Source organism: Cebus imitator, unplaced genomic scaffold, assembly GCF_001604975.1.
Source record: "Cebus imitator isolate Cc_AM_T3 unplaced genomic scaffold, Cebus_imitator-1.0 Scaffold31, whole genome shotgun sequence".
Classification (NCBI taxonomy): Eukaryota; Metazoa; Chordata; class Mammalia; order Primates; family Cebidae; genus Cebus; species Cebus imitator.
In genome coordinates, this window is record NW_016107346.1 from 2,325,955 (window position 1) to 2,348,474 (window position 22,520).

The 22,520-nt window shown below is 48.8% G+C and overlaps 1 protein-coding gene across 5 annotated transcripts in view; it reads left to right on the forward strand.

Annotated features, from left to right (window-relative positions):
- The first annotated feature begins 1,761 nt into the window (after positions 1-1,761).
- Positions 1,762-22,520, forward strand: part of JAG1 (jagged canonical Notch ligand 1) — a 36,238-nt gene continuing 15,479 nt past the window's right edge. For all 5 annotated transcript variants that reach the window (XM_017523934.2, XM_017523935.2, XM_037736893.1 and 2 more), the window contains exons 1-5: positions 1,762-2,406; positions 2,849-3,154; positions 11,834-11,885; positions 17,115-17,369; positions 19,368-19,428. In XM_017523934.2, the coding sequence (XP_017379423.1) occupies positions 2,326-2,406; positions 2,849-3,154; positions 11,834-11,885; positions 17,115-17,369; positions 19,368-19,428 (755 nt within the window). In that variant the 5' untranslated portion in view covers positions 1,762-2,325. The remainder of the gene's footprint in view (positions 2,407-2,848; positions 3,155-11,833; positions 11,886-17,114; positions 17,370-19,367; positions 19,429-22,520) is intronic.

The window sequence follows — 22,520 nt, forward strand, 5'->3', positions numbered from 1 at the left end:
ACACCAGCCTTTTTCAGCACCGTTTTGCTTTTAAACCATCACTTAGCAACCAAAACTCAGGGATATTTGGGAGTAGAAATGAGAACAGGACAGGTAAGTTGGGGAGACTGGTGTTGATGGAAACTTCAGTGAGAAAAGTGTAGATGGGATTACATTTGACAACTGGATGCCTTGCATTTAGGATAACTAGGGCTTTGAAGGGAGGGTGGGGCACACTGAAACACCCAGGTTTTTGTTGCCTACCCCAGCTGCTAACATGACCATTTGTGAACTTGTTTTGTTCTTAGAAACCACCCTTCCAAAATATGGATTCTCTCGCCAGTGCTCAAGACAGACACATTATACCACTAAGTAAGCACTTTTCTTAGGAGTATTTCTTAGGCTGTTAAGATGCCAAGACTCCTAAGCCATCCTTGGTAACTTCGAACCTATGTAAAGGGGTCAGTTAGCTGCCCTAGTTTATTCCTCAGAATGATGAGATCTGGCACTTAAAATATTGTTCATACTGAGCCTCCCATCAAATGCAATAAGTAGATAACCACAAATACCCACCGTCTTATGCTCTCATAACTCATAATGTTGGAAACTATTTTCCCTTGACCTATTGCCAGCCCATCACACCCCACACCCAGGAGGACTCGAGCCCCAAACCGGCCCTTGGATAATCATGATTTTCTACAGAACATACCCACTATTAGGGCCAAAACCTTGTCCACCCTTCAAAGGAAGTCGATGTTTCCCTATAAAGGTCCCCTCAAATGCAACAGCCAGCCCGTTGGGAGAGGGATTGGCTGAGGCTACGGCCAGCCTACGGGCTTTCTTTGACCTTGATTATGACCCGGAGTGTAGTTGTTAATTGCGAGGCTAGCCTCAAGGTGGAAAACAGTGTCAGTTTCCACCGCCACCCCAGAGAAGGCAAGTTCCGCGGCTGGCGGTGGTGGTGACATGGTTCCTTCCAGGCCCATCTCTTGCCACCCAGAGAGCTGCTCGGAGGCCGCCTACAGGTGCAATCCCGGCACTGCGGCCCGGGCGGCGGGCCGGGGAGGGCGTCCAAGCCCACCAGCGTCTCCGCCGGCCCTTCTCAAAGCCTGAACAGGGCCCCCGGCGTGCCCGCCACCTTCTACCCCCGGTTTTCCCGCGCCTCTGCCCCGGCGCGGTTTGGAAAGGAAGCTGAGAGCCCTCCCAGGCTCCGCAGACTCGAATTTGGGAGGGGGGATGGGGCGCGGCCGAGGCTTCCCCTCGAATCTGCGGCAAGCCTGGCTCCAGGAAAGTTTTTCAAAGTTCCCAGCAGCGTCTGCCCAGGTCGCCTCCGCGGGGCGAGCAGACGGCGGCAAGCGCGCCAGCCTCGCCGCCGCCTCTGCAGCCAGCAGAGCGCTCTGGGCGGCTCGCTCGCGGGAAGCGGGCCGAACTCCCAGCGGGCAGGCAGGCCCTCCTCCGGGGCGAAAGCCGCAGCTGACGCAGGCGGCTCGGAAGGCGGAAGCTGCCCCGCTCGGACCGCTCAGCCAGCGCCTCGGCGCCTACACCTGGGGCCCCGACGCGCGGGCAAAGGCGCCTGGCCCTGGACGCCCGAGGGGGCGGTCCCCGCTGGGGGCCTCCAGGAGTCCCTGACTAACGATCCCTTCCCTCCTGGACCAAAGCTGCGGAGGGCGGGGGTCGGTGCGGGGCCCCTGTACGGCTACACCGCCCAGAGCGTCCCCAAGCCCCCGAACCCTACCAAGTTCCTCCCCACACTACCCCCTCCCCAGCAACGTGAAGGGAAGGGGCGTGTCCTAGGTGAGCACGCCCTCTCATGAATATTAATAAACGCGCATGCGCCTTACCGGGCGTGCTGGGTAGAGGTGGCCAGCCGCGGCCGCTGCTGCCAGACGGGCTCTCCGGGTCCCTCTCCGGGCGGGCACGCGTCATTGTGTTACCTGCGGTCGGCCCGCGAGCTAGGCTGGGTTTTTTTTTTCTTACCTCCCTCCCCCGCTTTTCCATGCAGCTGATCTGAAAGGGAATAAAAGGCTGCACATAATCATAATAATAAAAGAAGGGGAGCGCGAGAGAAGGAAAGAAAGCCGGGAGGTGAAAGAGGAGGGGGAGCGTCTCAAAGAAGCGATCAGAATAATAAAAGGAGGCCGGGCTCTTTGCCTTCTGGAACTGGCCGCTCTTGAAAGGGCTTTTGAAAAGTGGTGTTGTTTTCCAGTCGTGCATGCTCCAATCGGCGGAGTATATTAGAGCCGGGACGCGGCGGCCGCAGGGGCAGCGGCGACGGCAGCACTGGCAGCAGCACCAGCTCGAGCAGCAGCGGCGGCGTCCCGAGTGCCCGCGGCGCGCAGCGCAGCGATGCGGTCCCCACGGGCGCGCGGCCGGCCCGGGCGCCCCCTAAGCCTCCTGCTCGCCCTGCTCTGTACCCTGCGAGCCAAGGTAGGAGCCCCTCGCCGGGCCTCCCTCCCGGCCGTCCTCTCCCCTCGCGGCGCCCTGGGCGGTTGAGCCCCGCCAGCAGGCTCGGGAGCCCTCGAGCGCCCGACTCCTCGCCCCTGCGCCTGAGCGGCTGCACCTGGGCTGAGCGCGCCAATTCCCCCACGGGATCCCGGGCCTCCTCAGGGTGACCCCTCCAGGCCGGGAAGGGGCGCGTTCACTCGGCTCTTATCCCCCGGGCAGTCGTCGGATTACTTACGCACTCGTGCATTTTTTTTTTTTTTTTTGGCCCCGAAATCACGTTAAATCCTTGAACGTAGTTTTGCAAAATTATTTTCACTCAGCGAGAAGGGCTTGTCGGGGCGGGGGGTGGGAGGGAGTCGCCACCTCTGCACTCGAAGAAAACAGCTTTCTCCCGCGCTAACCTTCCTCCCTCCCTCGCCGGCAGGTGTGCGGGGCCGCGGGTCAGTTCGAGTGGGAGCTTCTGTCTATGCAGAACGTGAACGGGGAGCTGCAGAACGGGAACTGCTGCGGCGGCGCCCGGAACCCGGGAGACCGCAAGTGTACCCGCGACGAGTGTGACACATACTTCAAAGTGTGCCTCAAGGAGTATCAGTCCCGCGTCACGGCCGGGGGGCCCTGCAGCTTCGGACAGGGGTCCACGCCTGTCATCGGGGGTAACACCTTCACCTTCAAGGCCGGCCGCGCCAACGACCGCAACCGCATCGTACTGCCTTTCAGTTTCGCCTGGCCGGTGAGTGACGACCCGGGAAGGAGGCCAGGCGGAGACTCTCACCCGCGCCTGGCAGAGCCCTGCTATCCCTTGCGAGAGGGATTTAAAGGGCTTCGGCTTGAAACTTGGCGCTAACTGGGGAAGTCTCTAGGAGTGGCGGGTGAGGGAGCCGGAACACTATAGTTAGATCTCGGCTGGGGTAGTCGAGGTGGGTCCCATTCCCGCTGCTGTTTGCTTAGTGCACAAAAGTGAGGATCCCAGAGGGGTTGTGGGACTAGGCTCCTAGGAAGGCCAGTGTAAACTTGAAACTTGAAGTTCCCAGAGTAACCCTCCCCGCCCCAAGCCTCGAGGTCGTTGTAGCTGATCTCTTTGCTTAACTAATTAAACCTGGAGCGCCGTGGAAGGCGACTCGGCGCAGTTCTGGCCTGCTAACGCCGTCCAAATTGGCAACCTCTCCTTTCCCGTGAACTCCTGGGAGGGCGGGTGTGTCCTTCCTGGAGGGTGTGGGGGGAGTCCGTTTCCCGCTGCTCCCCGGGAGGTTTTAGCGTGTGCGGGGGCGCTCTCCACGCTAGGCTCAAGGGCCGGGGGCGGCCGCCGCAGGGGGAGGTTCTCCCGGCCCTCACAGGAGCCGTAGACCCGGGAACCCCCGCCCGCTGCTGGCTCCTTCCTGCCCCCCGCCCCCGCGTGGTGTAGCTCTTGTGGCCTCACTTCCAGCGGTTCTCGGGCTCTGGAACAGCTGTGTTTGCAAACTTCCCCGGGAAGGGCGGGTGCACGTCCCCCGCAAGCCTTCGGGGGCCGTGCCAAGTCTTGGAAGGGGTGGTCTTCTGGAGAAAGTGCCTGCGGGTGCAAGTGATAGACCCTTGCCCCCCCCCCCGCCCCATTCCGCCCCCAACGCAGCTCGAGGCCGGGGCCCAGCTGGCAGACCCTGCAGCGAGGCCCTTGCAACATCCCAAAATGGGTGGAAGGAAGATGGGTGCGATTGCAGAAGGGGAGGAAAGGGAAATGTTGGGGGTGTGCCCTCTGCTTGGCTCCCGCTGTCCAGGAGGCATGACTCATTGCCAAGACTGGGGCTTGGCCCAGCCTGTGCTGGGAGGGTGGGTGGTGAGAGGGGGAGCTTCTTGCCCCAGAGGATTGCTTTCCACCACGTGCTCTAATGGGGTGCACTCTGCTGCCTCCTGTCCGCCGGCATAGGCTGTGATTCTGGGAGGAGGTGAGAGGGGAGAGTATCCGGCTGTGTCTATGTATGAAGCGTGGGGTGGCTCTTAAAATCCACGTTTACAGGAGCTGGCATTATAAAGTGCCCTCTGCAGTGAGTGAGATAAGACAGTTATCAAAAACTGCCATGAAAAGGGGTTTATTAAAAAAAAAAAAAAAATGAAAACCACTACCGTATGTGGAGCTCTCTTGAAGTCCAAGGGCTGTTTCTGTCGTGGGATTTCATTTTTACCAAGAGTATTTACCTTGTTTGTTAATCCCCTATTAGGGAGAACTTTAAGCTAAAGACCCTGGCTACCTTTAAATCTGGCTGGGTCCAAGCTGACTGAGTACTCACTGCCCTTGAACGTGTGTTTGGAGTTTAGGGGGAAGGGGCATGCAGGTGGTTCCACCCTCCTGCGGGAGGATCTGTCTGGAGCCCCTCGCTTTTCACAAGACCATAAAAGGAATCTTCTTAGTGATGTGGAAAAGCAGCAGGCTGGCTGAGGCTCATTTTGGAAAGTAGGGTCAGAGGGATGGCTAGCATGAAAACCGAGGCTTGATTCCTAGGCTGGCTAAGGAAAAGTGACCTAGAAGGTGCGTCTGTCCCCTTTTGACACTTGGCCAGAGAGTCCTCAATGGAAAAGGAGCGGAAATAGTGTGGGAGGGCAGGAGGGGCGATTGATTTGCATTTGCTGGTGCTCTTCTGTGGTTTCAGGCCCCACGGGTCACCAACCGTGAAATAGACTCAGCTTTTCTGGAATTGGGGAAGACCAATGGGGCAACACTGAGAATGTGGTTCTTTTGAAGTTGGGACAAATGCATGTATCACTCATAAATAAGTCTCCACCCTGCTGCCCCAAAAAGGCCTGCTGTGAAACATAAGCTTTACTTCCCAAGAGAAAGTGGAGTTTAGGTGTGTTTGTTTTACTGTATGTGGTTGGAGAAAGGGCACAGTCCGTAACTTTCAAGAATGATTCCAGGCTGAGTGTAAACTTAACTGAAACACTTAAGTAGCTATTTAAGTAGAGAGCACAGCTTCATTTAGTTTGGTAATTAACTGTCTTTTAAAACTGATTTCCTTGAATAGGAAATAAATGAACTTAGTAGGTAATTCAAGAAATAACAAGAAAAGGATATATGGTTCAAAACAAAACTCCAAACCACCTTGGGCTCCCAACCCCTAGCAGGCACGATTACCATTTGCATGAGTCCCCCCAAATTTGCTGACACTGGAAGAGCTAGGGTGCAGGGGCAGGTCAATGTAGAAGGTCATGTAATTCATGCCTTTTGTTTGGAATTATGACTCCCTATCCAAGCAACTGTTCATGTTCTAGAGGGGACAAGGAGGAAATGATTTGGACAGATATGAAGTACAATCCCCGTTGTGGTGTGCATGTGAAAGGCTTTGTAGAAGTGGGCTTTCCTGCCACATATCATATCTGAGTATGTCTCACTTGGTGTCCAGTGCCCCAGCTCTGATATTAGGGTAGTTTTTTACCACTGACTTCAATTCTCATACTGTTGCTGCTCCAAGGGGCTTCACTTGCAGCAACTAGCTCGATTTATGATTCTCACATTGGGGGACTGAGTGATAAGAACATCATTATGGGAAGTAATTGAGCTTAACAAGAAATAATTTAGGAATAACCACTTATAAATCACAGAAACAGTTAATTTGTAGCTCCCCAAATTAGTGGTAAATCCCAGTAGTGCCTGCTTATTAAAAATGCATTAGTGTAATTACCACTACTCATCCCCAAAAGCTTTTTGGGAACTTCAGAACCCCAGTTAGCTGTATTCTGCATTGGTGGCCCTAGAGTGAAATGAATCTAGAAAAACGTTGGGGGAAGCAATTGGGGTATCTGGCTTATTAGCCTTGTATTTAAATTCCGTTGATCCTATTAAAAGACTTGCTGAGATCAACTTAATATTTTTTTAAGGAAAATCCAATGAAACATTCTTCTGTGTGAGGGATGCCAGCTTTGGTCCCCTTCATACTTCAGGCCTGAATGACCAATTGGCAGGAGTTTGGGAATACTGGCTGCCATGATGCTAATCACAGAATGGAATTGACAGGCCCTTCTATGCCTTTTGCTGTCTTTCCCGGTCCCTGAGCTTCTGTAGATATGGTATAGGCACGTGGAGGTGCAGGGATGGGGTTCTGATTTAGCCGGCTCCTTTCTGCAGTCAGGATTTGCATCCTGCCTATGTGGTCAGCATCTATACAAAGAAACAGCACATGTGTATGTACGTGCTCAGAGCAAGGGACTTTCTGCTTGTAGAGAAAACATCTTTTGCCCTAAGAAGTCTACCTTAAACCAGAGGGATGAAGTGACGAGTCTGTGTTGCAACACTGGGCTTGGGGGAAGGTGAAGCTGTGCTTGCTTTGAAGGAGCTGTGCTAAGTATCTGCAGAATGGCTGCTCCAAAAATGGAATCTTTATTCCAGGTACTTGGTTTCTAATGTATTTTTTTTCTCTTGCAGGTGTAACCTTTGTTTCTTCCTCCTTGTTGTCTTGTTTCTTAGCAACTTATTCAAACCTCAAGTACTTATATGACTTTGCAACCCACCAGTTCCACACCCATAATTCTACAGGGATTTAAGACGTTTCTAGAAAAATGGTGAAACTTTTGGTGTGGAGGCTGTTGGGGGAGTTGAGTGGGTAAAAAGGAGAGTCAGCAGCAACTTACAGGCATGACACCTCCCAGAAAATCGGCAATCTAAATGCTGCTTAAAATCTTCACACTAAATAGTGGTGCCTTCTTTTAGATAGAAGTCATGTGGGAAGTTTAGCATGGAGAAAAAAGTTACAAAAAACGGAGCGGAGGCAACAAGGAGCCTTCAAAGTTCCTGATCTGAAAACAGGAATGTGAACAGAGGCCTTGGCTGGATTCATATCACCCACTGGCCCCACTGTAGAAGGGCCAGAAGTTGGTCCCAACCTCAGGCTTTCAAGATTAGTAACAATGTAAGAATGCATGATCTCTGGGTGTGCATACAATTAGCATTGTAATCCATACATGCAAATATTCCTGCAAATTCCCCTGTGGTACACTTCTGGAGGCATGTTGCTCTCCCACCCACCCCCATCCTTCAAGCTTAGGATCTAGGCTGCTGAGAGAAGTGACTCTTGGCTCCAGCTTATATGTATTATATATGTGCGTGTGTGTGTTTGTGTGTCTACACACAAACACACACACGTAAATTAGAACAAAACTTAATGTTTTCTTCCAACTGTTGGAAGATACATTGGGATGAATGGAAAGTGGTGATTCTAGAATGGTGGTGGAAAAGGAGGAAGGTCCGAGGTATAGAAGAATCCCACCTTTACTTTGGTGCATGGGACTTGATGGCTGTGCTGTGACTTCTTTGCTGATTTCTGATTACTGTGTAGACCACAGCAGCCCTGTGGCTGCTTTTTTTTTTTCTTATAGTGCCGGTGACATCTACCATTGGTGCAGTGCATGTGCTGGGAAGAAATTCCGCAAGGTGGCTCCCAGTTGTTAAAGGAATATATAAATAGTCAAACATTCAGAGTCCTCTACCAGCTCAGCCCAGTTTTTTGCACTTTTGGTAAATAAATAGAAAGGCTTCTTGTTCAGGCTTGCTCTGTGTGAACCAGACCGTTGTGCTTGGCTGGCTTCTTGGTATTCTATCTATTAACCTCGCCACCCTTTTGTAACTGGTGCATTTAATTATCAGTGGGATGCTTTTCAAACAGGTAAGGGTAATGATGGGAAAGGGGGTGGGGATGTCTCATTGAGAGTCTTAAATCTGGATATGAGCTTTGGGGCCCCTTGGTGAGCCTTTGAGGTGGGCTTTGATGAGAAAATCACCCTTTGTAACTAGATCGGACCCTATTGACATGTCAAGCCCTGCAGACTTGATTGCTTTCTGTGTCTGAAGTCGTAGCCTAGATGCTATAGGATAGTTGTCCTTTCTTATCTCACCTTCCCAAAACCCACTGGCATCATGTGCATGTGTACGTGTGAATGTGCCCACACATGGACTCCCTGCAACCTTTTTTTTGCTTAATATGTTTTGTGACTGGAATATTTTATACTCTGGCCACCCAGACACAGGCAGGACAATAGAGTTGGCCGAATTGACTGAAATGAGGATTATGGAGAATAATGGGGCCTCTCCAAAAATAATGCTAATACAGGACAAGCGACAGGAAGCAACAGTTGAGTCAGCAGAGCGCAGGGCCCCCGACGAACGCCGGGAGCCGACTGACTGTGCACAATGGCCGCGCTGGCACGTTGGGCATTCCCAGGATGTGCGTGCCGCCGGCGGGCCTGCCTGTCGCAGCAGCCTGGGGTTTTGGACGCCACACGCGTGCCATTTGGATGGCGGTTTATTTGTGTCCGTCAGCTTGGCAGGAGGGGAGGCAGCCACTTCTCAGGGCTTGGTTTGGCTGTCACTGTTGCCAGGAAAAGGAAGCTCCCGGCTGCCAACACAATTACCTTTGTTTCTTACATCCCCCCTTCTTAATGTGGCAATTAAGTGCTTACCGCTCTGCCCAGTGCCAAGGTAACCGCCGTGGACTGGGGGACAGGGCAGAGTACCCTGGCACAGCAGCGCAAGTGGGGAGGGCAGGAGGAGGTGCAGGGGCCCTGGCCTGGGGGGGAGCCTGGTGGCCCTTGCATGCCTTGGGGCTTCGATGCCAGGACTCTCCTCTAGGTAGAATTCCACAGAAAGCTCCTAAGTAGCAATTCTGGAGGTTGACCCTTCCTCTTTGATGCCAGACCAGAATGGGAACCAGCTGCCAGATTGCCAGATTTCCTTGGACCTGGAGCTGGGAAGGGGCTGAAGTGACACACTTTGCAAATCCAGACCGAAGATCTGTTCGCAACCCCTCCCTCCTGTGTGGCCCCCCACACTATTTTTCTGGAAAACGTAAGGAAAAAAGATGAAAGCCAGGTGACTCTTTGGCAGAGTCTGAGTTCTGTAGTTTGAAACCAAGAAAAACCCAAGTATTTGCTTTTTGTTGTTACTGTTTTGCTGTAGGAACTTAAGTTTGAACAGTTTGCTTTTCCAAGCCCTCCTGGGATGGAGCACTCAGCCTCTGCTGGGGATCAGATTTGCAGTGGTTGCTTGTGTGTGACTTGGGCATAGTGGATTTGCTACTCTGTGGCCTGGTCCCTGCTTTGATGGTATGAGATATGCTTGGTCTGTGATCTCAGTGCCTGGATGTGTGTTCAGGGATGTACAGAGGTCAAGCGTGGGCCTGGGAAAAATTAAAGTTCTCTAGCAACCAATAATCATTGTTAAATTATCTTGATTGCTGATCTATAGTGTGGGGATGGAGTGGGAGGTTGAGTGCCTCCTAATAGGAGCTTTAGAGGGAATCTTTCTCTCTGTAGGGCTGGGCAGGAAGAATCCTCCTGCCCCAGGAGACCAGTCCTGCGACCCTAATCTTCTCCCTGAAACAGGGAGGGGGACAAAAGGTCCAGGCCTTGTTGCCGTCACTGCAGCTCCCTGCCCTCACCCTGTCTCTGCCTCTGAGAAAGAAGGCAGTCCATGGAAAATCACAAAGCCAGGCATGTTGGGCTGTGTGCAATTCTTTTCTTTCAAAGTGGGGTGGTGTTGGTCAGCAACTTCTGAGGTTTTCCCAGTTCTGGCAAGGATGAGCCCGGTAGACTGCTTGATCTTTCAAGTTCTTGTGCAAGACCTAAGGATGCCTTCCTCCTTCAGTATTAAACCGACTTAGTACTGCCATGCCAGTTCAGTCCTGACACCTTCTCTTGCAGTGGGGTTTGTGGGTACTATGTGTTTAGTGCTTGTGCAAGTCTGTCAAAACTCCTGGTATCAATGCATTTAATCAGAGGATTAATTACAACAATATTGTTGAAGTGGAGAACGTGGGCCTCAACGTGACCAGCAAATGAAGGGCTTAATTATACAGAATCAGCCACACGTCTGGCCTCATTTTGACTGGGCTCTCACCTCAAATCAGTAGAGAAATATAATTTCTTGCTGCTCTTAGGGAAGAGTCCTATAATTTGCAGGAAGTCCTAAGAAACTTAAAGAGGCCATAAATAAGGTATAACTTTCTCTAATAAAATAGTAACAACAACAATGAATTTGGACCTGTGGCCACTAACAGGAGAGGGCTGGGTATGTGCCCTGGCTTGCCCGGTTTTGCTTGCTTTTCTGAGCATTTTCCCACAGTTATCAGTGAACGAAATGGAATCCTACTCTGCTTTGAGTATGAAACATATTTCGGCTGAATTCCAAGGCAGGGTCTATCACAGGATATTTTTGCATTCAGAGATGACCTGCTGTGTCCCTATGAGAGCACTAAGCTGGCCTTGAGTTATGAATGAAACTCCCTTTTACCCTCCTTTTTTCTCTTTTACCTTTATCTTCTAGGTGCCTTCTCTTCTCCTGGCAGCAGTGTGCTTCTGGTGGCACAGCACGGCATTATTTAATCTATACACGCTACTATTTCCGATGGCTTGGTTTCTGACACGGCAAAGTGGGAATTCATAACCCATTTCACGTTCCTTGTCTACGCCACCTGCCTTGAGTACATTTCTTCAGCGCCAAGATGGCAGAAGCTTCATTTAAATGCTGGTGTTTTGTGAGACTGACCTTATTGTAAATTACGAAGGAAGATTTTTGAAAAGGAGGGAATTTGCTAATAGCTTAGGTTTTGCAGGGGTGGGGAGGAGGAATTCTGAGACAAGCTTGGAAGATAAAAGGTACCTTCAGTATAACAGCTGGCATCTTGCCAGTATCCAGGGAATTTGTTTGGTTAGTGGACTCTGATTGTTCTTGGAATGTTAGATCTTATTAACAGATACGTTCATCAATAAATGTAACTCATGGGTGTGTGGCTATTTCTCCCTTTGTACTTTCTTCCCAGGGATCTGCCCCCAGCTGCACTGCCCAAGTGAGGTTGACTTCTTTGTCTTGCAGAGTTGCTTTGCATCTACCCCCTCCTGTTTCCTAGAGTTACCCGATACTTGTGGGAGCCAGGATGGTCTCACACAGACAGCTTTCAAAGGGGTTCTAAAAAGGAAAAGGGGGCCTCCCTAGGGACTGCCCCACCAGGGCCCAAAGTGTAACCTTAGCAATACCCCCTCGGTACAAATACCTGGTTAGGTTAGCTTAGAATAAATTCTTTGTGTGACTTTTTTTCTCATGCACTAGGGGCAGGGTCTGGAAAGTTTTGGGAAACTATATGCTAAATGTTCCCATATCATACAGGGAGGTGGTATTTCCTGATCTCAACTTTGAGCTGCCTGCATGCATGTTGACCCCAGTGGGTCCCTGCCAGGTGAAAGGAGTCATCTGTCAACGTGGGAAGAGTGGTGACAAAGGAAAGGGAGTTGGTTTGGATTTAAACACCCAGGACCTCAATGTAACAACCAATAGAATTTTTATTTTGGCATTATGGTTTTGTTTGGTGGGGTATTCTGGGAAGCCGAGAATGTATGAGATTGGAGAGTCAACCCTGTTTCTGAATTGCTAAATTGTTGTTTATCTGTTTTGCAGAGGTCCTATACATTGCTTGTGGAGGCGTGGGATTCCAGTAATAACACTCTTCGTAAGTATCACTTCTATGGACTTTTCTCTAAATACCTGTGGAAGTGTGGGGCTTGGCCAACCAGCTGGAGTTGGATCTGTCTCTTTAGTACTTAGGATTTCTGCCACCCTTGCCATCTGTTCTTCCCCACACCCCCAAGGTGAACCTGTCGGTGGAATCTATTCCTTAACTTCCCTAGAATTTTAGCTTGGAATATTAAGTGGACAGAACAGACTCCCAGTTAACTCATTCCCTGATTATGAAACCTAGATTATCTTCGGGATAGAGATCTTAATGGTTTTACAACTTTAAAACCTTGTAGGCTGCTAAAGGATCAAAGCAGTGACTTTTTAAAAGTCCATTTAAACTTTAAGTGAGCGTTTAATCTCCCATCAGAAAGATAAAGCCATATAAAGGTGGTGCTGGGCTCTAGAGACCGACCTTGAATTTCACTTGGTGGGCAGGTGAGCTTCTAGTCTGTCCGGGTTTCCCACACTGCGCAACAAACCTTTCATTGAAGCGGAATTCCAGAGCTTCACAGCCTGCCTTGTCCCCTTCTGAAAGATGGCTCTGTTTTCAGTGCAGGTTGCCTTTCAGGACTGTGAGGGGTCGGTTTTGGTGGATAAGCCATGGAGGATGTGATTGGAATGGCATAGTCTGGTTTACAAAGTAGTCTTGCTCTTTAATTGTAACTTTAAAATGTTTTCACTCACGAGCTGAAACTTCGAGTTCCCTTTTTGCCAGCAGAGTTTGGGTTGCTGTCACTGGAAAATTTGATGCTTGCTGAAATCTCTTGGTCTGTGCGTGAAGAAGAGGTGATCCAGTTTCTTGTCTTGGCTCACTGTTCTCTGAATGCCTTGTTCTTTTTGCTTTTCTACCTTACCATTTGTTTCACTTGAATAACATCTTTTCTTGCCTTGCCTTGCTTTTTTGCTGACAGAAAATGGTGAATGTCCAATGTGGGTACAGTGAGGGCTAGGTGCCTGCTATGTGGGCAGCTTCCACCTGTGGCTGGCTTATTGGGCCACTTGAGGCCACAGAATCATTGCTGAGCCCACGTGTGCCAGAGAGTCCCAGGCCATGTAGGTCACCCTTCTAGCTTGGGAATCTTAAGTCCAGCTCTTTGGATGTCATCCTCCTTGAAGGGGAGCTCGTGGAAGTCCAAGGTTTGAGTCTTCCTCCCCAGAGGGCGGCCCTGTAATGCCGTGGGGGATGTGTGTGGGGGCGGTAGGGAAGCTTCATCAGCCTTGGCTTTGGCTAATGCCAGTCAGGGTCATAGACACCTGTTTGCTCCCCTCCCTTCCCTACCACAAACGTTGAGGACTGTGTGAACATTATGTCACTGTGACCTGCTCACAATGGTAACTAAGGATTAGGCAGAAGGGGTTGGGGAAGGGGGAGACCTAGGCTCTTCTGTACTATTATGGTGTAGGCATGGTGTTCTTTCCCCTCCCTTTCAGCTATTAAAACAATCCACCCAGAAGAGTGAACAGCTTGAGGTTGATCCTGGCCTGTGATAAGAGCCAGGCCAGTATACTTGTTAGGGACCTATGAGAGACCGCCCCACCACACTCTGGCATTCACAGAACCTTCCCTGGACCTACTGTCACTTTGCAGGTCAGGGAGTTATGCCCCCTGGGAACCCAGGGCTTGTCCAGAGCGACCCACAGTTGCCTGTGTTTCCAGGTAGCCCCATTTTGGGGTTCAGGGATGTTTCATCTCTTGCAGGGGGTAAATAACCAAATCCCTGGAAAGAGGCAAGGAAGACTGGGATAGGAATGAAGTTCTTCTAAACCTCTACTTTTGGAGAGAGGGGTTGATACAGTCATGGGCTGCCCACTGCAGGTTATCAAAACTCACTTGGTGGACCCTGAAGAGGGAGACGGGTTGCCGGGAATGGTTTCTCCACTTGCCTATTCAGCCTCTTTTGTGATGCTTCCAAGCAGCAGAGTCAAAAGCCAGACTCAGGATCTTCTCTTACCTAAAGCAGTCCCTTCCCTAGGGCCCCTTCTGGGTGTCTGGCACCAGTATTTGAATACTCATTGCCATAAGCCAGAAATCTAGAAGGTGTTCTGTGTACCTGCTCTCTGTTAGCATCCATACCTAGTCCACCTCCAAGTTCTGAAAAATCTCTCCATCTCTTCACTTGAATCTGTCTGCCTTCTGCGACTGCCCTGGTCCAAGTCATCATCCGCTCATGATTGAACTTCAGAGTAGCGTCCGTCTGGTCCACCTGTGTCTGCTTTGACCCACCTCTAGTGCTTTCTCCATTCTTCTGCCACCCTGGTCTTTTCAGAGCATAACATTTGCTTGTCTCCCTTATACAAAAAACCAACCACTCGGTGGCCTTCTGTTGCTCTTGGGACAGATCTTCATGTGGACCACAAGGCTATGTGCAGCCCAGCCTTGTCTCCCTGCCAGCCTTGTCTTGCACACCATGTTGTCCATCATATCTGTAGCCTGGCCATACCCTAGCAGTTGCCTTTCCATCCTCAACTGCATTGTGCGCTTTCCTGCCTCAGGACCTTTGCACATGCTATCTGCTCTACCCTGGAGTGTTTTGCTCCTTTCTTCACCTTCAGCCACTCCCTCTGGACTGCACTCCACAGGGCAGAAGCTGAGGACGTTAAGAAGCCCAATGGAGTTGGCTGCCCTGTGGGACTCAAGTGAGTTGTAAACATTCTGGCTTTGGATGTAAATCAAAGGCAGAGCCTTGAGTTTTAGGGCAGAGAATTCCTTCTATCAGTTCTGCAGTGAGCCCTCACAGGCAGACTTGAGCCCAAATATAGGCTAGGTGCTGTTCATGTGTTTGAAAGTATTTAAGGCTGGTCCTTCTGCCATCGGTCCTCCAAAGTCTTATCACATTTCCGGACTGTGGTATATAGAGTTCCAAATTTCTTTCTCCCCCAGAGCAAATGGCTTCAATTTACTGTAATGCATAATAGACACGTAAACATAAATTAGGCACACCTCAGACCAGGTTTTCCTGTAGCTTAGCCTTCTTTGCTAAGGCCCCCTTCCAGGTTTTCGGGTTGGTGTGGTCCCAGGTTATTCTCAGACTCACCCTTCGTCACCTCCTCCTTGGCCTGTGAGGTGGCCATGGGTTCTTCGTGAATCATCTTCGTGGCATTGGGAATTGCAGTGAGGCATGGTGATGTCCTTTTCCAATCACAAGTCTGGACTGCCAAGTGAACTGCCACAGATGCCTTTCCAGTGCCCCAAGCTGAAGGAAAGCATGTTCAGGAAGCAGGCAGCCGACGTGTTCTAACCCAGACATTCTTGACCCCGTCCCTGAGCAGGTGTGAAGTTATGTGTGCAGCTCCATTAGCTCCACTGAGGATTCTGAAGTAATCCTCTTTACCACATTTCCCGGAAATAAGTGGAAAGCGTACTGCATGACTGAAACATGTATCTATCAGTCCTGTGTCCCTAGGATTGCCCTGGACTCCTGTCTGAACTGTTTGTTGTTGATACCAGCCTCAGAAGCTGGATGCCTTCGAGCCATGGCTAGTGTATTTAACCCATCCCTTTTATGAAGATCTTGTAAGCGCATGGTAATAGCCCACTATGCTTTTTAACTGAACCAGCAGAGCAAACATAGTTAATGGAGAGACATTTTTGTCATTCCTTGGCCTCCGTTTATTTGCAAAAATGAGTAAAGTGTTACCTGCAAGTGGTTGAGTGCGTGCCGAGGTGTTAGGCTGCAGGTATGTGGGCTTGTTCGAGGCTTGTCTTGCCCACGCAGCAGTTTGAGAGCCCCAGAGGGTGAACGCTGGGGCCTGTTGGAAGTGGGGTGTATGGATGAAGCCACCCAGGAGTTCCTTCTCTCCTGATCACCTGCAGGGCTTGCATCACTTTGTAAAGGAGCACAGGCCCAGGGCCTAGAAAAACAGCTATGTGGGTGGGTAAGAATCACAAAGACTTTGCAAGTAGGTCCTAACTCTGTCTCTCCAAGATAGCCTTGAATCTGACGAGGTGATGAAGAGTTGGTACTGGCAGATTTAAGAAAACAAACATAAAACCAGGTGCTGACTTACAAACACAAAACGAGGCTGGGGTGCTGACTTAGTGCCTTGCTGCCTTTTCAGATCCTCCCCTGAACAACTGGCACCTGATGTTTGAGCTATTTTTGTACCTGTCTCTTCTCAAACTAGATTATAAGTGGCCTCAGGGCAGGGACTACTTCTTACTCCTGAGAGATGCTTGAGCTCCAGGTGTCTATTTTCCTCAGTAAGCATTTTTTTTTCCCCCAGGAGCATGACTTGGCTCAAAAACAAACAAACAAAAAGCCCTCCCCTCAATTTACCTGTCTCTAAACTTCAGTGAATTATTCTTCCATCTGCCTTCTGGGCAGAGGAGAAAGGTAGAATGCATCAAGTTCAAGGTGCTGACTTTAAAGATTGCCATGTTAATAGTTTTTAAAAAAATGTAACTCCATCCTTTCCTTGGCTTCCAGTTAAGAGTTTTGAAATGGACAAAAACCTTTTCTGAGCAAGACGCAAAACTCTAAAACCAGAAATGATTGCTGACCTTTATCTGGAATAATGAGATTTCTTCAAGAGCAACATTCCATAGGGAGCTACTTTCTCTAATATGTAAAGAGCTCTTGCAAGTCAGTATGGCAATGTAATAGAAAAGTTGGCAGAGGAGAGAAGCTGTTTGCTGTTCACAGGAATAAACAGAAACGGTTTTGTAACTACCAGAAAGGGCTCTCACCATCAATTAAATGCTAATTAAACAAGATACCCCTTTACCTATCAGACATAGATCAAATGTTTGATAATGTACAGCGTTGGCACTGTTTCTGGGAGACGCAGCTTCCTGGGTGGCAGGAGGGCAGGCTGGGTAGTTTGGGATTGTGGACAGGTTGATTGGTTGTGCACATACTCTGATTCAACACTTCCATTTCTAGAATATCTCACTGCGGGAACCATGCACAGGCAGATACATTCAAGGATGCTCACTGTAGCTTTAATAGTAAGAGGCCCAAACGACTCACATGCCCATATGTCAGGGACTAGGTAAATTATTGGTGTTTCCAGACAATGAAATACTATGTATATCATTAAACAGTTGAGGTAAATAAGTGGTAACTGGTTGCCTCTGGATAGGGGCATAAACTTTTACTTACTTTTCTGTACAATGGACAGAATTTTGTAGCATGTGTTTGTTTTTATTTTAAAAAGCCAACATGGTCAAGGAAGAAGGCTCTGATGTGAATATTAACGTGATTTATCATTTTGTCTCTAGGACCTGACAATATTATTGAAAAGGCCTCTCACTCGGGCATGATCAACCCCAGCCGGCAGTGGCAGACGCTGAAGCAGAACACGGGCATTGCCCACTTTGAGTATCAGATCCGTGTGACCTGCGATGACTACTACTATGGCTTTGGCTGCAATAAGTTCTGCCGCCCCAGAGACGACTTCTTTGGACACTATACCTGTGATCAGAATGGCAACAAAACTTGCATGGAAGGCTGGATGGGCTCCGAATGTAACAGAGGTACGTGTGTGCGTGCATGTACATGTGTGCCTGTCGCTTTTAGTGTCTATCTATCACCCCACCAGCAGGCAGGTGACATTGGCTGTCTCGGGAGGGGTGGGATCTTGGTGTTATTCTGGGCCCGCAGCATGAAGATGCTGAGTGTAGAAGATGCTGTCAGTGCCCCATCCAGAGGCCCTTTACTGGCGTCCCCCTCCCCCAGGTGCTGTAAGTGTTGGCTGCCAGCAGCTCACAGCTGCTTCTTCCCCGGAGACTCATCCTTGGCCAAACCAGAGCCAGTGCATCCCGCCTCCTCCAGCTCACAGTCAGTGACTGACAGACATAGGGCTACAAAGACCATTTTCCTTTGCCTTAAAACAGTGGTACAGTTCACACTCCAGAGCTTACCTTGGGATTACGCTGCAGTCAGACTCCAGCTGAGACCACATTCTTGCTCAGCTCCTTCCCTGCCCCTGTCCACTTCCCTCAATTCCTTCTACCTATGCCCAGATACCCTTCTCAGGCTCTGCTTCTAAGGAATGCAACCTCAAATAGATGGCAGACAGGACTAGGTTAGCCCAGTTGATGTCTGAACAGGCAATCCTGTAGGAAATGATACACCCTGCATTCGGGGTAGCAGCGCAGCAAGTTTTCACTGGGTGTCTTTGAAGGCATGGCATTGAGGGGAAGAGGTATGTGGTTAGGTCGAGCTTTCCTACTGGTGTAGGACTGAGCCCACTTTTAGTCTCTCTGCTGTCCACTGTCCCAGCCCCTTTACAGATTTCCGGGATTCCAATTCATGGCAACTTGATGGGTAATTCTGTTAACTGTATAATATCCTCTCATGAGCAGTAATGGACTCTGCTTATTTTACATAATAATTAGGTAAATTCTTTATGATAAACTCAATTTCCAAATGAGTTTTTTCAACCAGGACAGAGGGGTGGGGCATGGGGGAAGGAATTTGCAGGTCTCCCGGGCAGTACTGCTTTCTTAAATAAGTGGAGACAAGAGTTTTAAAAGGATGGCATTTCTGGAATTCAAATGAAAGGGGAATTGATCAACATATTTTAGTGTGTTTTAGAAATTAAACGACCTAACATTTAGTATGAGTTTTTTGTTTGGTGTTTTTTTTAAGACAAAGTGCTTGCTTTGTCACCCATGCTGGCATAATCATGGCTCACTGGAGCCTTGAACCCCTGGGCTCAAGCAGTCCTCCTGCCTCAGCCTCCCAAGTACCTGGGACTGTAGGCACATGCGACCAAACTCAGCTTTTTTATTTGTGTAGACAGAGTCTTGCTCTGTTGTTCAGGCTGGCCTCAAACTCCTGGCCTCAAGCTATCCTCCTGTCCCAGCCTCCCAAAGTGTTGGGATTATAGGCATGAGCCACTGTGCCTGGCCTTATAAACTGACATTTTTATAAAGTTACTTTTTTTGTTTGTTTTAATGAAGTAGAGAATTGCTTTGCAAGGATACTTTACAAAAGTCTCACCAGATCTGGCCACTAGATTAGCCTGCCCAACAAATCCAGCCTGGTTGGCTGTGAGTCCTGTGGAATTTTCGAAACCAGGCATTTGGTATGGGGGGTTTTAAAAATGCTGAGGCTTATCTGAACGTGTCCTGATGGGACAGAGTGGGTGGGATAGAGAAGGATTATCTATACCTTTTATCTTCTAGTCAAGAGGACATGGACAGAATGGGAACTGCCCAAGCTCTGCTCAAGGAGCCAGGGTGGCCATGGTTTAGAGAGGCTGGACGAAGGTCCCCTTCCCTCATCAACTTGCCTGCACTTTGTCCCCAAACAATATCATGTTTTGAGAGGATCTGCTAATAAGACCTTGAGGTTTAAAGCTGGTTTCCTTATTTGGGCCCCTCCTGTCTTCCTCTCCTTACAATGGACTTGATATGAGATCCTTAAAATTGTGGATTTTGCAGGCTTTTAATGCAGTGGGCTGTTCTCATGATGGTGGCGGTGCAAAGAACAGCGGCGTGCTGACTTGTCCTTCTGCTTTCTTACAGCTATTTGCCGACAAGGCTGCAGTACCAAGCATGGGTCTTGCAAACACCCGGGTGACTGCAGGTAAATAAACTGGTCTTCTGTGAGATTTTTTAAAAAAATTTTCCTTTAAGAGAGGGACCGACTTTATTGTGAATATGCCTCTTTTTTTCTTGGAGAACAAGAAAGCTTTAAAAAAAAAATTCAGATAGACACGTCCGAAGCTTATTAAATTATACCAGCTGTCTGGTGGAATGCACACACCACTTCTCTCTTGGAATAAAAAGAAACCCTTTGGGTATAGCCAAGTGACTTCATGTATTAACTGTTCTGTAAATTGATAACACATTTTTATAATCTTCCCTTAAAGTGCTAACGGGCTAGATGGAGGGATGTGGACTTGTTTCTTTGCGTATCTCTCCTCCTCTTCCACCAAGGTTTTCTTCTCCCAGCCCCCTCCCCCACTTTTCCCACCAATAGGCGAAAGTCCAGCATTCTTTAGAATGGGATTAGTACAATCTCCTGGCCCCTTTGCAGGCGGGAGCTGGGTTGGTGCTGAGAGGTTAATGGCTGCCCTGGAATCTTGTCAGTTGAGCCTGATGAATGTAGACTTTTGCTGCAGGCCTTTGAAGTCTGTTCTTTTATGGTTGAGGAACAATGTAGAAGCCAAAGGGAGACCCGCCCTGACCACTTCACGATGGCGGGTTTTGGAACTTCTTGAAATTTATATTACACCAATTTGGGAAAGGCCTATTTCGGGAAATATTGTTGGTGTCTGTGGCATTTTGGCAGTCTTATGCTTTACTCTCCCTCCTCCCGGTTTTAAGTAGTAATACTAAAATGGATCCTTTGGGCCTGTCACTTTTGCCCCAAAAGCTACTCTGACATGAGCAAAGGGAAGCTTATGAAACATAGTCTAAACCAGTACATCCCAAACTGATGTTATTTGGGGCTCTTATTAAAACGAAAGTCCTGATTCTATAGGTCTGGGTTGGGCCCAGGCTTCTGCATTTCTAACAAGCTCCTGAGTGATGCTGCTGATGAGATCACACTTAGGGAATCACTGCCCCAAAACCTCAGTACTCAAAGTCTAACTTCCAGAATTAATAAGGGAACTGTTAAAGTGCAAGTTCGTGGGCTCCATCCCACCTCCGCAGAATCCCAGTTTGGCCCAGGAGTCTGCATTTGATAAGCTTGCCGCATGACTTTGCTCCTTAGTCAATTTTGAGGCTGCTGCTTTAAAAACTATCTGTGGCCTTTACCTTTATGATTCCACCACTCTGTCTGTTCCCTCCCATGCAAGGGGTAACATGGAACTCTGAGGATGGAAGTAAATTAAGAACCGGTTGTACTGAATTGTCTCTTCCTACATTTCAGAAAGATAGTTTACTTCCTGGAAGGCTGAGGGGCTTCACCTGCTGTCTTCCCATTGGTGGCAATGGACTGTAGTATTTAACAGCATTGCTGTCAAATGTGGAGCAGGAATCCATCTACCTTAACGCTTCCTAATTAAGGGTGTCCCGGAGAAAGTCTGAATGGCAGTGCTATTAGTGATTCCAAGCCTGCTCCCTGCTCAGATGGATATCGGCGGAGGCCGACTGTGATTTGTGCTGCTGTCATCAGAACAAACACACAGCTCTGCAGGGGAGGACCCTCCCAGCCAGAACAACAGGCTTTGTTTCCAGAATTTAGCCCTTTCTCTTTCGAAGTCTCGCCTCCCGCTCCTTGCCCAGACACGCACTGATGGCCTTATTTACTTAAGGTGCCACTTTCCCACACATCATTTGCATAGTCTCCCAGCCCAGTTTTCTCTCCCTGCCTTGAAAGAAAGTCAAAACAGAACCTTCAAGCTGAGGAAGTTCAGGTTGTGTCCTGCTGCAGAAATAGTTGAATGGCAAGTTACCTGCAAGTTGTCTTTTGGATTATGTATTACACAGGTTATTTTTTTTTTCACGCCCACATGAGAAAACTTTACTGGTTTTTGTTGTTCCCTAGTAGACGGAGTCCCTTTTCCTGGGTACACATGCTTGCTTATTGCAAGCCTGCCAATAATATCAAACTTAATTATGAATCATCATCTGAAGAAAGTCACTTCAATTTCTCATGAGAATCTTAATCATATATTATTAAACTGGGATAACTTGGTTGGTGCCTCTTTGAGGGTCAGTATTTTTATTTGTTTTCTTTTGAAGTCACCCATGGCCTCTTGTGGTTGCTTTTTTTTTATGCTTGGGGATTGAGGTCTCATTAATTAGGTGAGGTTAGATCCTCAGCTGCCTCTCCTTGCCTTTATGAGGCAACTTGAAGAAGCCTAGTGATCTAGAATTTGGAAGAGATGAAGGGAGAATATTGCCATTTCGTAATCAGTTCCCTCTTACTGTCTTTCAGGCTACAAATATCAACCTTGACAGAATGGCTACCCCCCTACCTCCCACTGACATGGGTGTCCACTTTTTAGAAATTATTTAGATTGTGTAATTTTGTTCTTATCTTACTCCTTTAGTCACTTGTCACTTTGACATTCCCTTTTACATAAACCAGAATCCAGTGTCTAACTTTAAACCACAGATTCTAGTGATTCTTTGCATGTGGGTGTGCATGGCGTGGTTTTAGAAGTTAGGAAGTGGTTAGTCAGTATTCTCAAGGGTTAAGTTGACTCTCAGCCCTGGGTGATTAGCTATTAGCTAGATCCCTATAATTTTCCCATGACAAGGATTTGCTAGCCTGCCTCCAGCTCTTGGGAAACTGAAAGCCTTTCCTTCTGGGGAGTTGGAGGTGGGGTGTTTTTTTGTTTTCCAGAGTTACAGCTGAGCAGCTTAGGGGGTTGGCACTGATCATGGCTTTTCCCAGGTCCCATTCTGGAGACATGTTGCCCATTCCACCCGCACCCCACCCTCCACCAGGAGTCTAGTTGGTGTTTCTCCCTGCCTTTCCCCACCCTTGTTAAAGCTTGGCTCTTGAGAAGGCAGTTAAAGTTTCAGAGAGCTTGAAACTTGAAGGGAGGGTGGTTTGAGAAGCTGCCTTCTCTCCCACCCCAGGTGAAAGTTTTTGTTTTTGTTTGGGGATCAAAGGCAATATTTGGCCTCAAAAGAGTACGATTAATCAAGATGCTTATATAAAAGAACCTCAACTCCCCTAATACTAGAAAAATTAAGCAGACTTTTTTTTTTTTTTTT